The following is a 17,314-nucleotide window of genomic DNA, read 5'->3' on the forward strand; positions in this document are numbered from 1 at the left end:
CCCCGAGTTGGATGATGAATTCCGTATCAGATTATCCATAAATGTATCACCTGCAACAGACTCAGGAAGAGAGCAACTGAGCAAAGAATGGCAGACCAATTTTTAACAAGAAATTGAGAAAATTATTCTGGAGTTTGTGGATTTTGCGCTCTCTATGTAAGGGTAGGAATTTTAAAACAAACTCCAAAATCATTTGGGAGCCAATTTAAAGAAAGTAAAATAGAGGTAATGTGAGCTCACTCGCTAGAGTGTGTTAAAAGTCTGGCTGCAGCACTTTGCATTGCTTGCTTGGTGTAACAGGGATGATTTGTCTAAGCTTATAAAAAGGCAGTGGATGCATAAAGTTTTCTCTAGTTCAGAGGAGATTATAGCTTGCAATTTATAAATGTTCCTTAAATAAAAGAAGCAGCAACATGAAATAGTTTGTATGCGACTCAAAGTTCACAGGCTGGTCAGCATATGAGCAAAAAAGAAGAAATCACATGACTGGTTCTTTTTCCAGATATTTTTTATTGAAATTTATGCATCAATTTTACAGAAGACAAATCTAATAATATGCTGTTTTCCTTTTTGTAGAATGTAAAAACAATATGAGGCATACATTCCCACCTGATAATTACAACAGTGCCAGTAGATCCAAGCTAATAATACAAATAATAAACAATAATAAACTCACAGTGCTATCCGGTTGTTCAGTGATGACGCGACGAATCCTACTTCCGGGTCTAAAGTAGTCTGCGTTTAATATGGCTTTTGTGTTGTTAACATGTTTAATGTTATGTATTTTCTTCTATTTGATCTCAAAAAGCTCCTAAAACAGTCAGTGATCACTGTTGACCTCCCTCGGCTTTTATTACCGCTAATCATTTATTTAAGCTCAGTTTTTAAAACCTTAGGATGTAACTACAGCCCAGCCCATGCAGCAGTATATGAATGACTAACCTCGTATTGTGGATGGATTATCTCAGTTGTTCTCCTGGCTGAAGTTTGGTCCTTTTACAGCATCCTGCCATGCGATTACATTTGTTCCTGACCACCGAGAACACTCACGTTAACTTTTATCCAGTGGAAAAAAAGTTAGCTTGTTTATATTATGCTAACATAGCTGTGTCGCTAGCGGTCACGTAGCACATCATTATATACCAGCTAGCCCAACTTCAGTAGCCCTACAAACGTCACTGCTGTTTAGTTTTCTGTCTTCATTTATGCTGGAAGTGATAACAGAGCTGTACGTTTTAATTTGTTTCCAAAACCCCGCAGTCAGGACATGCTATATTGTATTTAGATAGAAGCTAGCGAGCTAACTCCCTGCTAACTTCTAACTCCGTTAAATGTCATAAATTCCGTTTTCATGGATGCCTGGATGTTAAACTCAATTGTTACACCTGGTAGAGCAGAACGCTGATCATTTTATTAAAGATGAAAGACTTTAGACAGTTTTTCAACTCTCAGTAATGCCACAGTGATCGTTTGATATATGGACCTGCAGCGGAGTTTAGGCCCAGACATGGCTAGTGACGTCAGACTGAACAACCGGATAGAAGTTCAGTTCCTTATTAGTAAGTTATTCAAATTAAAAGAGGGTTTTTACACAGAGGCATTCTGTCAGGACACCAAGGAGAGCAGTGTGTTTCTAGTGAAATCGTAAAACAATCCACTTTCACCTCAAACTGCTCCATAAAGCTACTTGCCTGTTTGAGATTACAGCCATCTTGTGGTTGCAGTTAGTTATCGTTGCGTATAGCTCTGGTCTCCGTGGATCCTGCTGCATAATGTCTCCATTTCCGATGTGTATCCATGTCCTGTTAGCTTGAGCTAATGAAGATGACAAGCCAGCAGCTTTTTCCTGGTTGTTTGCACGTGCACATTAAGAAAGAACCTATGGACTGATATTAAACTGATGGGAGACCAGCTGGCTCTACCTTCACTGCTCTGAGATCATTTTGTCCTAACGATGAAAGGGGTGGAAAAACATTTTTATGTTGAAGAAATAAAAATGATCCAAGGTTTCTGATCACTGCAAAGGTTAATTCACTGAAGTGCATCAGATTCATGTCAATTTGCACAATTCAGCCTGTTCATGCCACTCTATAAAGACAAGCTAAAGCTTTGTGGCGCACGTTGTCTTGCTGTCTATCTTGGCTCCACATACGCTATAGCTCTTAGTTTTGTTGCTATTGGATTTAGACCAGGAAACATCTGGGATGAAAGTCCAAAATAAGAATTAATGACCTGCACACAAGCAACTGCTAAATGAGCTGCAGCATACTGGCAGCCATGCAGCGTGCCTCATTCCTTGGGAAAGGTCACTGAGATTCACAAGACATACATATTTCTGTCCTTGCTGGCTGTCGATGGTTTAGGAGCTGACCAATGGTCAATCTCATCCTCGTCTTAAAACGGATTTTCAGACTCTGTCTAATCAAAGCGCTGCTTTCATTCACCGGGTTGAGCAGCTGACTCTTGTATTGAAGGATAGACCCATTACTAGAGGTGCCTGGTCTAACTCTACTGTCAATCCAATAAAGGCAAATAACCTCCTGTTCTGAATCTTCCAAATCTTCGAGCCTCACTGAGTTTCTCTTTGCAGAAAGAATATTTCTAGCAAAGCTTATCGATCAAGATTACGGCGTCCTGTCCCTGATTTCCTGATTTGCAGCTGAGAAAATACAGATAACAGATAAGCAGTGCAGGAACGCACGAGCAGACTTAAAATGCAACAGTGGAACCTTTGATAGAAAAAACTGAAAGAACAAGAACACGTGCACAGAAATACAGACAGCTCGTACAGCAGCAGTTGGTACTATCGAGTGTTCTGGTCTGCTCGTCTCTGGGGCTTTTCCACCGGTGTTTTTCCCCCAGTGTAGACTGTCCCCTGTCTGTCCCTTGGCCCAAGCTAGTGCACTTTTTTCAGAACATTTTGGTTGTCATCCACATATTGCTGGAATCAAATATTCTAAACAATAACGTGCAAGAGAGGAAATTAACGTGCAACCACATCATCCTCAAATGTAATTCATTAAAAACAAAAACATTACAATATGAAAACCATCCATTAGACATTTGTCTGAGTCAGAAGAATTTATCATCATCAGCTTGCCGGGTTTCAAAACTGACAAAAGATCATAAATTTCACATAAACATGCAAAACACTGCTATGACAGATTGATATTTTTATAACAGGTTATGATTGTGAAACACTTTGCATACAGCGCCCTAATGTTAAAGGCTCAGGTCATCAAATTGGGTTTGTTTGTTTTTTTTTAAACAAACCAACAATGATTTTGGTTCGAATACATTTTTGACCTGCCTACACGTGGTTAGTAGAATCAATTCATTGTTTCAAAAGCTTTACATTTTGAAAAAACAAAGAAAATATATCTTTAAAAAAAGCATTGTAGGCTAACATTTGGAAGATCTTTGAGGACCAGAAAAAGCTCTAAGCCCTGCTAAATCAATGCAGTAGCCACAGGTCCAACATTCAGGCCTTTCCAAGGGCGTAGGTGCCAGTGCACAGGTCTGCTGAACTGTCACTGTCGTCAGAGCCTCTGAGTGTACCAACATCATGGAGACCAACCAGCGCCATATCTGGATGAATATCCTCTTCGTCTGACTGCACCAGAGGCTCATCGCTCTCCTGACTGGCCAGTTCCTCTTCTGGCTGCCAGAATACATCCTTGTTGGACAGCTGGTCGTTTGGGGGAGAGGTTTGGTTCGAAGATTCAGAAGAGCAACGTGTAAGGTCTGGACCTATTAGAGAAGACGAGCCTTATTTCACAGAGTACCCGACAAGCTTAATTTTCAGTCCTCATCTGACCGTAATATTTAATGCTTCCATCATTTATAGCTCCTCTGTAGAGACGAGTTGTGTGTTTTTAAGTAGTTTTAAACTTTGTGATCCACAAAAAGTAAAAGAAGAACTGACTGCGTTACAGTCAGGGTGGGTGCAGCGGCTTCGTCATGTGCGATTCATTTGCAGTTTGGATGCGTAGGGGTCAGCACCTCCTGCTCTGACAGCAGCTGGAGGTGACTGCTGCGTGGGGACCGCCACCTGTGAGCGCTTTGGCACGGGTCAGGTGGCCACGGCAGCACCCGGTGCTTGTGGAGAGTAAGAGCGATACGTGCTCTCATCTCAAAAAGTGGTCATAAGTCTTCCTAATAACACCAGCAAAAGTCGCCAGATTTGTCGCTAGTCACTTTTTTAGAAAAAAAGACGCAAAGGGGGTCTGAAAATCCGCTAAATATAGCAACAAAGTCGCTAAGTTGGCAACACTGGGCAGGGGTCAACCTCAAAAAGAGCTCTTAGATTGTTTTCTGTTTTAGGGTGGAATGATTGTACAGCATACATCTTACTTGAAAGAATGATGGATATTAGTACTGACATTAGTACATATCCATACAGCTGCACTAATACACCTTCAATATTTGGTTAAATGTCCTTTAGCAAGTTTTACTCAATGTTGCTATTAACAAGCTTCTGGCATGATGTAAGCAGGATATTTGACCACGCTTCTTGACAGAGTTGGTAACATTCATTTAAATTGGCTGGTTTACTATCACAGACACAGCTTTTATGCATTTTCTAAATGCTTCAGGTCATTCCAGATGCTTTATATTCACCTTCTTTTACTCATTATAAAACCATTTAGATGGATGTTTGGGATCAATTTCCTGGCTTGTTCTTATGCACTTACTGACTTCCCCTGTATGGACCATTGGAAAAGAACAGTTCAAAGAAATCATGAAAAGTCCAAAATGACCATGACAGCCATGTCCACGATCACTACATGTACACGTCTGACCACAAGTGTGAAATATTGTATTGGAACATTAAACATGCTGATGTTTTGACATGTTTGTATGAGTTTACCAAGCTGATTTTGTTTTGTCAGGATAAATAATTCTGCTTTGTACTCTATGACAACATGTCTTGAGTTGAGATTACCTGATGTCAATGATGATTCAGTAGTGACTTCATCTCCACTGGAGTTGAGGAAGTCATCCAAAGCCTCTTGGTCTGTGTTAGTTAGTGTCACCTGATCCAGAGAGCAAACATCAGCACCTGCTGGCTCTGCAAAAGTAAACGTACACTCCAATTATGCAATTTGCTAAACTTAATATACGAACTCTACAGTTACTGATACATACTACATGTGGCAAACAGTGCATCGTTTCAATCAACAGGGTGTATATTTCACACACGTTCTGTCTTTACACCTACTTTCACTCCTCGTTTCTCCAGAACATGCATCCACCTCTCCAGACTCACTACAGATCACAGTGTTGTCTGCCAGAACACAATATGGATGCCCCTGCAACCTCTCAATCACCACTGCAAACACGGGACTGATCCCCTCACCTCGCCCTTATTTTAATTCTCGGTTGTCTCAGACTTTTTTTTAGTACTCAGTTCAGGTAAAATAATTAGAGTGGGTGATTTTAACATCCATGCAGTTGCTGAAAATGACAGCCTTTGCATTTAATCTATCATTAGACTCAAATGTAGGGCTGCCACAAACGATTGTTTTGATAGTCGACTAGTCAGATGATCATCCATTGGACGTACAGCGTTCAGCTTCTTGCACCAGCAGCATCTGCTCTTATATAACTATCATTAGCTTACAGCTTTAAGCTTTTAAGGTGCTAACTAAAAATAAAGACAAGATGATAGTTTATTCAATTTTAATGAAATTTGCAGATTGTCTCGGTGAAGTTTAATAAACTCCTTGCTATCTAAAATATAACAGGACACCGGAGTAAATTCTCGAGCATCTCACACTTCTGATAATCAGCTGTCTGCTTGACGTTTATTCAGCTGTGTGAAAACTTTAATCTCAGCCAAACCGATTTACTCAGGAACAAATAAAATACTAAAAAAAATATAACATTACATATTACAAATAACATTTTTAAGTTATCTAAGTGACTCATATATCATGTTTAACCTGAGCAGCGAAAGACGGCGGTGGGTTTGAAAACGATCTGCCGGGAGTCCGGTGTTCTCACGGCGCTAGTGAGCCTAGCCCCCGGCTCGCTATCGAGCTAGTGGGTAACAGACGTCTCCGAAAACGTCGGAGCGCTTTTGAAAATATGTGGCGTCTTGATAAACTGAGCAGATATTTGAGGTTTCCACAGCTACATTCTCGCCTGAAAATATGTTAAACGTTTATTTTGTGACCCAGAAAGAATAATAAGAGTAAAGTTAAAACTAACTAGCTGCCGCCATTGTTGGAAACTGAGCTGGGCTATGCATTTGTCGGAGTCTTCGGCCTACAAAAGTGGGCACAGTAGGATGCGGTTCCTGAATTTGGACACAGCTACGACACCGGACACAGCTGCTTCTTCTTCGGGGTTTAACGGCAGCTGGCATCCTTGTACATGCAATGCTGCCATCTTCTGTTTCAGTCCGTTATTACACTCTTAAATCCTGCTACTTATTCCTGCGTCTTTTGGGATCTTACAAAGCTTCAAACGACGCGTCGACTATTAAATTAGTGGTCGACGATTTTGATAGTCGACTAATCGTGGCAGCCCTACTCACATGACTTCTAAAAATGTAAAAGAGGCTGTATGTGGGCTCTTTTAATGGGCTACATACCCCAGGCCTTCAAATTAGCAGTAAATAACCATTGCTTGAAAAGCCATCACTTGACTCAGCTGTCTTAGGATAAGCTCCAACCTTCCTTTTATCTCTGTAAACCAGCGAACAGATCATCTGCAGAGGCTTATTGAAGAGTTTCAGTCAGGTTTCAGAGCTCATCACAGCACAGAAACAGCTTTAGTGAAGGTTACAAATGATCTTCTTATGGCCTCTGACAGTGGACTCATCTCTGTGCTTGTCCTGCTAGACCTCAGTGCAGCTGCAGGTATTAAAGGTACTGTGGTACAGTGGTCTTCCTCTCCTAACCCCCAACTAGTCCTGGCTGATACAGTTCAATTCAATTTATTTTGCAGCAAATTACAGCAGCACTCGCCTCATGGCACTTTGTATTGCAAGGTAAAAACAACCTCTAGCAGAACTGTTTGGGCTGATGGCAGGAAGAGAGGACAAAGACACCGTGGAAGAGAGAATAACAATAATGACTAAATGCAGAGTGGTGTATAAATACACAGTGAGTGAAGAAGAAACACCCAGTGCATCATGGGAATCCCCCAGCAGCCTACGTCTATTGCAGCATAACTAAGGGAGGATTCAGGGTCACCTGGTCCAGCCCTAACTATATGCTTTAGCAAAAAGGAAAGTTTGAAGCCTGATCTTGAAAGTAGAGATAGTGTCTGTCTCCTGAATCCAAACTGGAAGCTGGTTCCACAGAAGAGGGGCCTGAAAACTGAAGGCTCTGCCTCCCATTCTACTTTTAAATACTCTAGGAACAACAAGTAGGCCTGCAGAGCGAGAGCGAAGTGCTCTAATAGGGTGATATGGTACTACAAGGTCATTAAGATAAGCTGTGCTCCATCTTATATATGAAGAGACGGAGCCGATGAAAAAAGCCCATTTGGAGGAAGATATGGATTGTTTTTTATTATCCTGAAGTTATTCACCATTAGTCATTTTCTTAGCAGATGTCTTTGTTTGGGTGTTAAAGGCTATTTGTCATTTCATTATTTATACATTTTCATATAGTTAGACAAAGTAGTGTTAACAATCTTTCATTTGTCTTACCTCTGTTCTGCAGGTATCCAGTGGACAGGTATTTTTCCACATCTTGGTTAAAGGCTTCTTCGTAGACTTTCTGTCGCTCTCTCAGTTTTTGCTGCATGACCAGCTCCAGCTCTGCTACTTTCTGAGCATGCTCAGAACCCAACTCCTCTACAAAACAGGAAGAAACGCAGCTTAAACAACATCTGCTGGTATTGTACCAGGTTTACCATTGTTGAGAATAACATGTAAGAAACTGGAGGATGAACACGCAGAAACTCACCTTCGAGTAATTCCAACTCCCTCCTATTTACAGAAAGGAAGATTTTCATTAATCACATAAACATTTAAGGTCATTCTGTTTCTCTGACCGTTTAAATAATGTGGTGACACTTCTGCTTTTTCACTTTGAATGTAATTAGTGTAATCAAACTGACAGGAGTCACAAAGACACTCAAAAATGACAGCCATAAATCTAAGACAATACATTTCACTGATGCCTGCCTATTTCTATATAAATGGTCTGTTTTTGATGTTTATAATTACATAAAGATCATTTTATCACTTTTTAAATCAGTTTGATTTTAATATCTCACATATAAAGGTTTTTCATTAAGAAGGAAAAATAAACTGTCATACCTTTTTTTTTTCTTGTAGTTTTCTGATTGGTTGATATGTTGCTGTTTGGCTGTCTGCTGCTCACACTGCAAACACAGTACCTCCAGGTAAACCAGTCTGCTCTCCATTTCCTCAAAGTCGCCTTCCAAATGAGCTGGAAACAATCGCACATAAACACCACAAAAACCTGCATCTTTGTTCCATTTTGTCAAAAACACTGCCCATGTGTAAAAAGTCAAATTCTGTTGTCTTTGTTGGCCAGATTGTTTCGGTCACTTTAATATGAGCAGTGCAGGAAGAGCTGCTGGAAAATGTGAAGCCATAAACTGCATGTCCTTGGAATTACTGATATACTAAGGTGCTCACATACAAGTTGCTTTTTAATACAATCTCTGTTAATAAGACTACATTTAACGTATTGTTATCATCCCTTTACTAAGTTTCTCTCATTGCTTAAGTCAGGTTAACAATCTAACAAATTTCCCACACGTGGACTAATAAAGGTTTATCTTATTATTTTGTATCAACACTTGACTAAGCTTCGTAGCATAGCTGTCAGACCTCGGTGTAAAGCATTACTCAACATGGAAACTTGAGGTTTTGTGTTCAATCCTTAAAGTAGAAGCTCTAAACGCTGAGGCGGCTGACATCATATCATCATCTGACCCGCTGACTGTCATCTGACCACAGAAATGAACACGAACCTATGTTAGCAGTGATGGCATCAAGATCGCTGATAAAGGCTGGCAAGCTTTGCAGTTGTTCATGCAGTTGTGTTAGTGACGTCATTTTTCTCTCCCAGTGTGCTGAGAGCATCACTATGTCACCATCCAGTGCCTGAAACAAACAGAGGCGTGACCGTGAGCAGACCAGAGGCAGTAGGAACTGTTAGGTCGTCTGTGATCGCCACCGGCACAAAACCACAGGCTGTCTAACTGTTAACTAACTGAATATAAGCAGAGCTGATTCAGAGTCGTTGTTTTTATTTTTCAGGTTGAAGTCACTGTGTTGTCCTGCAGCCACTTCCTTAGTTGTAATCTATGAATTGCTAGAAATCACTGTATCTGTGAAGTGCTGAGCTTAAAAAAAATTATAAAGAAATACAAACATAAACATTTATTTATGCCGTTCTACTTTTAAAGAGCCTACGAACTGATTCTGGATTTAACAGGAAGCCAGAACAGGAGAAATCTGCTCTCTCTTTCTAGTCCCTGTCAGGACTCTTGCTGCAGCATTTTGGATTAACTGAAGGCTTTCAGGGAGTTTTTAGGACTTCCTGATAATAATGAATTACAGTCGTCCAGCCTGGAAGTAATAAATGCATGAACTAGTTTTGACTTTCATCAGTGTTACTGTACAATAACAATAAAGAGCTAAAACTATAAGTCTGATTAATATGATGAATGAGAATGTAATAAAACATGAAAATGATAAGAACAGAAGCCTGGTTTTAAGAGTTCACAGTTGGAAATTTCAACAGACTAGAGACCAAAGAAAAGCCATCTGGTGTCCGTATTTGGTTGGACATGTTTCTCAGATTTTTAGTAACCTCAATCACATGTGCATTTAGAAGCAAAAGTGCAGGTCTCTACATCTCTAAGACATTCCTGCAGTTTAACTAATTCATGTGCATCATCTGGCTTCATGGACAGATAGAGCTGAGTGTCATCTGCACACCAATTAAATTGTAATGCAACACCTTTGAATGATACTGCCTAAGGGAAGCATGTATAATAGGCCAACTGGTCCTAGCACTGAACCCTACATTACGCTCAGTGTGTGAAGAGGACTCTCCATTTACATGCACAAACTGGAGTCTATTAGATAGATATGATACAAACCACTGCAGTGCAGTACCTGTAATACCTACAGCATGTTCTAATCGCTCTAATAGGATATTATGGTCGACAGTATCGAACGCTGCACTGAGGTCTAACAGGACAAGCACAGAGATGAGTCCACTGTCAGAGGCCATAAGAAGATCATTTGTAACCTTCACTAAAGCTGTTTCTGTGCTGTGATGAGCTCTGAAACCTGACTGAAACTCTTCAAATAAACCTCTGCAGATGATCTGTTAGCTGTTTGACAACTACTCTTTCAAGGATGTTTGATATAAAGGAAGGTTGGAGATTGGCCTATAATTAGCTAAGACTGCTGGCTGGGTGACGATGAGGAGGAAGCAACTTTGTGTAGGAAACCTGGTCGTGTTAAGAGACAGCATTCATCCCACTTTGGATGGCACAGCTCTCATTTCTAGAAATCTGGCCACATTTATTAAACGCCCCAAAAAGTGACGATCCAGAGTTGGGACCAGGAAGCAGAGCTCCAGTCTTACGTACCTAACAGATCATCTGCAGATCACACAATGAGTTAAACTGCAGGAATGTCTTAAAGACATAAAGACCTGGATGGCCGCTAACTTTCTGCTTCTTAATTCAGATCAAACTGAGGTTATTGTACTCGGCCCTGAAAAGCCTAGAAATATGGTATCTAAGCAGATTCTTACTCTGGATGGCATTACCTTGGCCTCCAGTAACACTGTGAGGAACCTTGGAGTCATTTTTGACCAGGACATGTCCTTCAACGCACATATTAAACAAATATGTAAGACTGCGTTCTTCCATTTGTGCAACATCTCTAAAATTAGAAATATCCTGTCTCAGAGTGACGCTGAAAAACTAGTTCATGCATTTATTACTTCCAGGCTGGACGACTGCAATTCATTATTATCAGGAAGTCCTAAAAACTCCCTGAAAAGCCTTCAGCTGATCCAAAATGCTGCAGCAAGAGTCCTGACAGGGACTAGAAAGAGAGAGCAGATTTCTCCTGTTTTGGCTCCAGTTTGGATTCAGGAGACGGACACTATAACTTTTCTTCAGTCACTAATGAATATTAAAACGACCCAGCTTTGCATTAATGTGACAGTCGCAAACTCTATACAACTGATATTCAAGCAACCCCAGACAAACAGTGGAAAAAAGAAAAGAGGTATCATACCCTCATTCAGTCCTACTGTTTTACTTACACAATAATAATTTTAAAAGAGGTTTTTTAGTTCTTCTACCTCTTAAATTTAGGTAAACGAACGATGCCGCGAGACGTGAAAGTAGATTTCTAACAAGGCAAAAACAGAGAAATAGCTCGTACCTCTGCAGCCTGAGCACAGTCCTTCGTTCTTTTATGCAGCAGAAACCAACTCTCCTCATACCTACAAATAATCATTTTAACAGCATAAACACAACTTTTATATCAAACTTCCTAATACACTCAATGTGTGTGTGTGTGTGTGTGTGTGTGTGTGTGTGTGTGTGTGTGTGTGTGTGTGTGTGTGTGTGTGTGAGGACACCTGTTCAGGACTTCCAGGCCAGCACTGAAATGAGGAACATGCTCTTCAAACCTGGACAACAGACAGACGGATCACACAATGTTTGTCTGTCACAAATGAAGCTGCTTACTTACATGGTCAGCTTGTTATGGCTAGCCATTTCTGCTAATCCTTATACTCCAATGAAACAACACTGCATTTATTGCATTATATCCAGACACTAAGTTGAGTTTCCTGAGGAATCTTAAGCCTTTTTCAGGCATAGGATAAGCAGCACAGTGATGAAGTGGTTAGTACTGTTACCCGACAGCAAAACAGGTTCTGAATCAAACCTGCTGGTTGGCTGGTGAAACTCAGCCTTCCACAAGAACGTGGCTGGTCACCGTTACTTAATGATTTAACAGGAGGCAGCAAATACTTTCTCACACAGGGTCAGTAGTTTTGAACAGTTTATTTGTTTTGTTTTTTTGAAGAATTCAGTGATATAAAAACACTGGCACCTGCCACGACTACCTCTCAGCCTCCCAGCAGACACACCTGTGGTATCAACTTCAACATTTCAGGGAAGTTGTTTTCTGGCCTTTACCTGGAGGTCGAGGTCACTGAGATTTGATCTCCTCCAAGATTTTTAGTAAATGCATGTATGCTATCAATTCTCAGTATCACATTCACAAGATTTTCAGAAATCTTGACCTCTGACCTTTAGGTCACCCCGAGATTCAAACTATGGATGTTCCTGGTGACTAATTTCTTAATTGACTAAATGAGGAAAAAAACATAGACTAACCCACTAGACTAAAACTAAGAAACACTCAGATATTAATTTCAGTTTGAGAACTGTTTAATGGAAAACGTCGAACTAATGAACTCACTAAATGATGAATCATGCCGCTTAAATTTGCGGCATATATATATATATATATATATATATATATATATATATATATATATATATAGCAAGCTGTCCATACCTGAGGCCTTAGAAACTGCCAAGCAAAGACTCACAGCCTTGGCCAGCCGCTTGAGGAGGTACACCAGAGAGATAGAAGGCAGGAGAATAAACCAGCTGTTCTCCACAGAGCCAGCAAAGGTGTACTCTCAGTGGCAAGGGAACAATAATAATAAGAGAACAGCACCACCAAGGCTGGAGACCGAGCAATACTGGAAGAGCATATGGGAGAAGGACGCAACCCATAACGGCAATGCTCAGTGGCTAGTGGATCTGAGGGCAGACCACAGCAACCTCCCCGAACAGGATCCAGTAACCATCACAGTGGCAGATATCCAAGAAAGGGTCTCCAGTATGAAGAGTTGGACAGCACCAGGGCCCGACATAGTTCACGCCTACTGGCTGAAGAAGCTGACTGCACTCCACGAGCGTCTAGCAGCACAAATGAACCAGCTGCTAGTTAACGAGAGACACCCGGAATGGCTAACCGAAGGTCGGACGGTCCTGATCCCCAAGGACCCCAAGAAGGGACCGGTCCCCTCCAACTACCGACCAATAACCTGCCTCAGTACTACATGGAAGCTCCTGTCAGGCATCATATCGGCTAAGATGAACAGGCACATGGGTCAATACATGAGCGGGACACAGAAAGGAATTGGCAAGAATACCAGAGGCGCAAAACACCAGCTACTGGTAGACAGAACAGTCAGCCGAGACTGCAAGACCAGACTGACCAACCTGTGCACTGCCTGGATTGATTACAAGAAGGCCTATGACTCAATGCCCCACAGCTGGATACTGGAATGCCTAGAATTGTACAAGATCAATGGGACCCTAAGAGCCTTCATCAGGAACTCAATGGGGATGTGGCGTACAACACTAGAGGCCAACTCCAAGCCCATAGCACAAGTCACCATCAAGTGCGGGATCTACCAAGGAGATGCTCTGTCCCCACTGCTGTTCTGCATAGGCCTGAACCCCCTCAGTGAGATCATTAACAAGACTGGCTACGGATACCGACTACGGAACGGAGCAGTTGTCAGCCACCTCCTGTACATGGATGACATCAAGCTGTATGCCAAGAGTGAACGAGACATCGATTCACTGATCCACACTACCAGGCTATACAGCAATGACATTGGAATGTCGTTCGGACTGGAGAAGTGTAGTCGGATGGTAACAAAGAGAGGGAAGGTAGTCAGAACTGAGGGGATTGAACTACCAGAAGGCAACATTGCAGACATAGAGGACAGTTACAAGTACTTGGGGATCCCGCAGGCGAATGGGAACCATGAAGAGGCCGCTAGAAAAGCTGCAACCACCAAGTACCTGCAGAGGGTCAGGCAAGTCCTGAGGAGTCAGCTGAATGGTAAGAACAAGATCCGGGCCATCAACACCTATGCCCTGCCCGTGATCAGGTACCCTGCTGGGGTAATAGGCTGGCCAAAGGAGGAGATAGAAGCCACTGACATAAAGACAAGAAAGCTCCTTACCATGCATGGAGGGTTTCACCCCAAGTCCAGCACCCTGAGGCTGTACGCTAAGCGGAAGGAAGGGGGCCGGGGACTGGTGAGTGTCAGCACCACAGTCCAGGATGAGACAACGAACATTCAAGAATACATTGGGAAGATGGCCCCAACTGACCGAGTGCTCAGTGAATACCTCAGGCAGCAGAAACCCAAGAAAGAGGAGGGAGACGAGGAACCATCATGGAAGGACAGGCCCCTGCACGGTATGTACCACCGGCAGATAGAGGGGGTGGCTGATATCCAGAAATCCTACCAGTGGCTGGACAAAGCTGGACTGAAAGACAGCACAGAGGCACTAATCATGGCAGCACAAGAACAAGCTCTGAGCACAAGATCCATAGAGGCTGGGGTCTATCACACCAGGCAAGACCCCAGGTGCAGGCTGTGTAAAGATGCCCCAGAGACAATCCAGCACATAACAGCAGGGTGCAAGATGCTAGCAGGCAAGGCATACATGGAACGCCATAACCAAGTGGCCGGCATAGTGTACAGGAACATCTGTGCCGAGTATAACCTGGAAGTCCCGAGGTCAAAATGGGAGATGCCCCCAAGGGTGGTGGAGAATGACCAAGCTAAGATCCTGTGGGACTTCCAGATACAGACGGACAAAATGGTGGTGGCTAACCAACCGGACATAGTGGTGGTAGACAAACAGAAGAAGACGGCCGTAGTGATCGATGTAGCGGTTCCGAATGACAGCAATATCAGGAAGAAGGAACACGAGAAGCTGGAGAAATACCAAGGGCTCAGAGAAGAGCTCGAGAGGATGTGGAGGGTGAAGGTAACGGTGGTCCCCGTGGTAATCGGAGCACTAGGTGCGGTGACTCCCAAGCTAGGCGAGTGGCTCCAGCAGATCCCGGGAACAACATCGGAGATCTCTGTCCAGAAGAGCGCAGTCCTGGGAACAGCTAAGATACTGCGCAGGACCCTCAAGCTCCCAGGCCTCTGGTAGAGGACCCGAGCTTGAAGGATAAACCGCCCGCAGGGGCGTGCTGGGTGTTTTATATATTTATATTTATATTTATACTTTTTTTTAGACCCAGCTCTCACCTGGGTCTCCTCTTCATTTTGGTATTTCTTGATTTGTCTCCAAGTATCTTGAAGCTGTGGGGAGACAAGAAAAGGAAAAAGTCAGCTTAGCCGAGATCCTCTTAGAGCGGATCAGATTTTTGGGTCAACCCACTGAGACTGATTCAGGTGATTTTTAGTGCAAAATATGTCGAGGCTCGGTCTCTAACTTTCTGAACATTTCAAAAAGTTTAATATTCATCCATTAAAGTTAACATGAACTGTAGTCAGAACACACGCTGTCTGCAGGCTGCATTATTTTCAGTTTAGTGTGAGACTCATATTCATTCAAATATTGACAGCATCTCCATGACCACATTGTTACAAAAACGCATTTAAGTCAAGAACACAAAGTAACAAACTAAGGTAACTACCGTCTGTTACCTTGGTAACTGACTCAGAGTTAACGCTAACTCTATTTGATGAACACAAACAGAGTTTCCCTCCTCTCAGAGATAACAAACGCGTTATTAGCTGAACCTGCTTCTTAGAATAGAGCCCGATTACACACACTCTCCCTCAAACACACAAAACAGCTGCACTCCAAAAGTTTGTTTGTGGGAGGGGGTCATCACATGACTATCAGCTGACAGCAGTAACGTAAACAGCTGGGATCGCACCAGTTGGCACGCAAACAAATGGAAATTAGTACTGGGTATGCTGACGCATTCAGCCAGCACAAAAGCAGAATAAGAACTGGTTGGTTGGTTGGTTGGTTCAGTAACCGCTGCTCTCTGTAGCACACACTGCAGTTGTTTTTTCATTAGCTATCGTTACCTGCTATGCTACACGCTGGCAAGACCTAATGCACGAACTCAGCTAACGTTACCCAAAGTTCACTAGTGCAGAAAACAGCGGACCAACCCCGTTGTGAAATCCTGCTGGACGATGTGAAGCTTTTCTCTGAAGTTTTCAAACATGATTCCTCTCGGACACGCGCGATTTCGGTCCTGACAGCTAGCTGCAGCCACCGCTCGCTCTCGTCTTGTTGACGTTTATTAGCGGCTGCAAACAGCAGAACGGTGCATTACTGCCACCCACTGTTATGGAGTGTGGACAAAATGTGCTCAAAATAAATCATATCGAACAAACGACTGAACATGGTCTCGTCATTTTCACTTCTTGAGGTCTTATGTCGATAAGTCGAGTTCAGCTTTCATTGGACTGAGTTGCTGTCTTGTCTTTTTTCTGTGGTGAAAAAGCAGCTACAACACAGGACACAGAGCATCAGTTCAGTCAGTCACATTATTTCACTTTGATCTGTGACACATTAAAGTGATTTCCACATTTCCTTTATCAGCCTGTGGGACAGTTTAGCTTTCCATCACCTTAAAAGTAAACAGCAGCTCAGTGACAAGATAATTACCTGGTATTAAAGTGTTTATTTTGCTGCTCTGCGTGCTAAATCACCAGATGAACGATTCACCTCTTGTCCTTTTTACAATCCTGTGGTGTTTTACTGGTATATTGCTTTTATTTTCTTTACAGGTGACACGCAGAGGAATCCTTTTCTGTGAAAGAAAAGTGTTATGAACTGTGAGATGCTCTTTTAGATTGGTCAGATGTTGTCACACCAGCCCTTTCATGCAAACATGCAGGGAAAACCCTGGGTTAACATAACAAAGTGGGTCCCAGCTTTTTGTAACCATGAAGCCAAGATTGATGACGTAATATAAAACAGGTGCTTGCAAACCCAGAAAAGGGAAACTGCCTATAGGTCGAGTCATAGAGAACCATCCAGCTGAGAAAGAGAAAAGATTATAAAATTGACTCTATGACAAGAAGAAAGCAGGAAAACCCTCAAACTGGGCCGGAGTATAACAATTTGAACAGCTTATGTATTTAAATGTTTATTTTATTAATCAACCACTTTCTATGCATCAGGATACAGTTACAGCTGTAATCTCAGCGTTTGCTTCAGCTTCACTAATCCTGCAGCCGATGATTTTCCGAATGAGCAGTTCTAATACTTGTGAGCTTGACTTGTCTGTGCTGGTGTCAGTAACATGTTCTGGGACATGAACATTGAGAGGAACAGTCTGTCAGCACTGAGTCCAGATTCCGCCTATGGCAGTTTGATCATAGGGTCAAAGTGTGAGGAAGGCTCGGAGAACAACAGCTTTTGGTGGAGGCAGCATAAAAATATAGGGTAGCATAGTCCTTACTGGAAAAATGAGGCTTGTCAT

At 42.3% G+C, this 17,314-nt stretch overlaps 1 protein-coding gene across 1 annotated transcript; it reads right to left on the bottom strand.

Moving 5' to 3' along the window:
* Positions 1-3,001: 3,001 nt before the first annotated feature.
* Positions 3,002-16,145, bottom strand: LOC146658416 (dysbindin-A-like). The gene is made up of 10 exons (XM_085422041.1): positions 15,993-16,145; positions 15,111-15,164; positions 11,604-11,654; positions 11,405-11,465; positions 8,962-9,094; positions 8,279-8,411; positions 7,923-7,945; positions 7,664-7,810; positions 4,946-5,071; positions 3,002-3,750 (listed from the first exon to the last, which is right to left on the bottom strand). The coding sequence occupies exons 1-10, from the start codon at positions 16,046-16,048 to the stop codon at positions 3,482-3,484; spliced, it is 1,053 nt and encodes a 350-aa protein (XP_085278167.1). The 5' UTR covers positions 16,049-16,145; the 3' UTR covers positions 3,002-3,481.
* Between the last annotated feature and the right edge of the window lie 1,169 nt (positions 16,146-17,314).

Source organism: Rhamphochromis longiceps, linkage group LG11 (assembly GCF_057381845.1).
Source record: "Rhamphochromis longiceps isolate RC_006_pf linkage group LG11, R_longiceps_female_GT1.1, whole genome shotgun sequence".
Taxonomy (NCBI): domain Eukaryota; kingdom Metazoa; phylum Chordata; class Actinopteri; order Cichliformes; family Cichlidae; genus Rhamphochromis; species Rhamphochromis longiceps.

What these genes read in the sequence shown, in the direction of transcription:
- LOC146658416 (XM_085422041.1), bottom strand. Translation starts at nt 16,048, where the DNA reads ATGTTTGAAAACTTCAGAGAAAAGCTTCACATCGTCCAGCAGGATTTC. An exon ending in AACTACAAGAAAAAAAAAAG is followed by an intron (nt 7,946 to 8,278) that starts GTATGACAGTTT and finishes TTCTGTAAATAG; the next exon opens with GAGGGAGTTGGAATTACTCG. An exon ending in GGAGTTGGAATTACTCGAAG is followed by an intron (nt 7,811 to 7,922) that starts GTGAGTTTCTGC and finishes CCTGTTTTGTAG; the next exon opens with AGGAGTTGGGTTCTGAGCAT.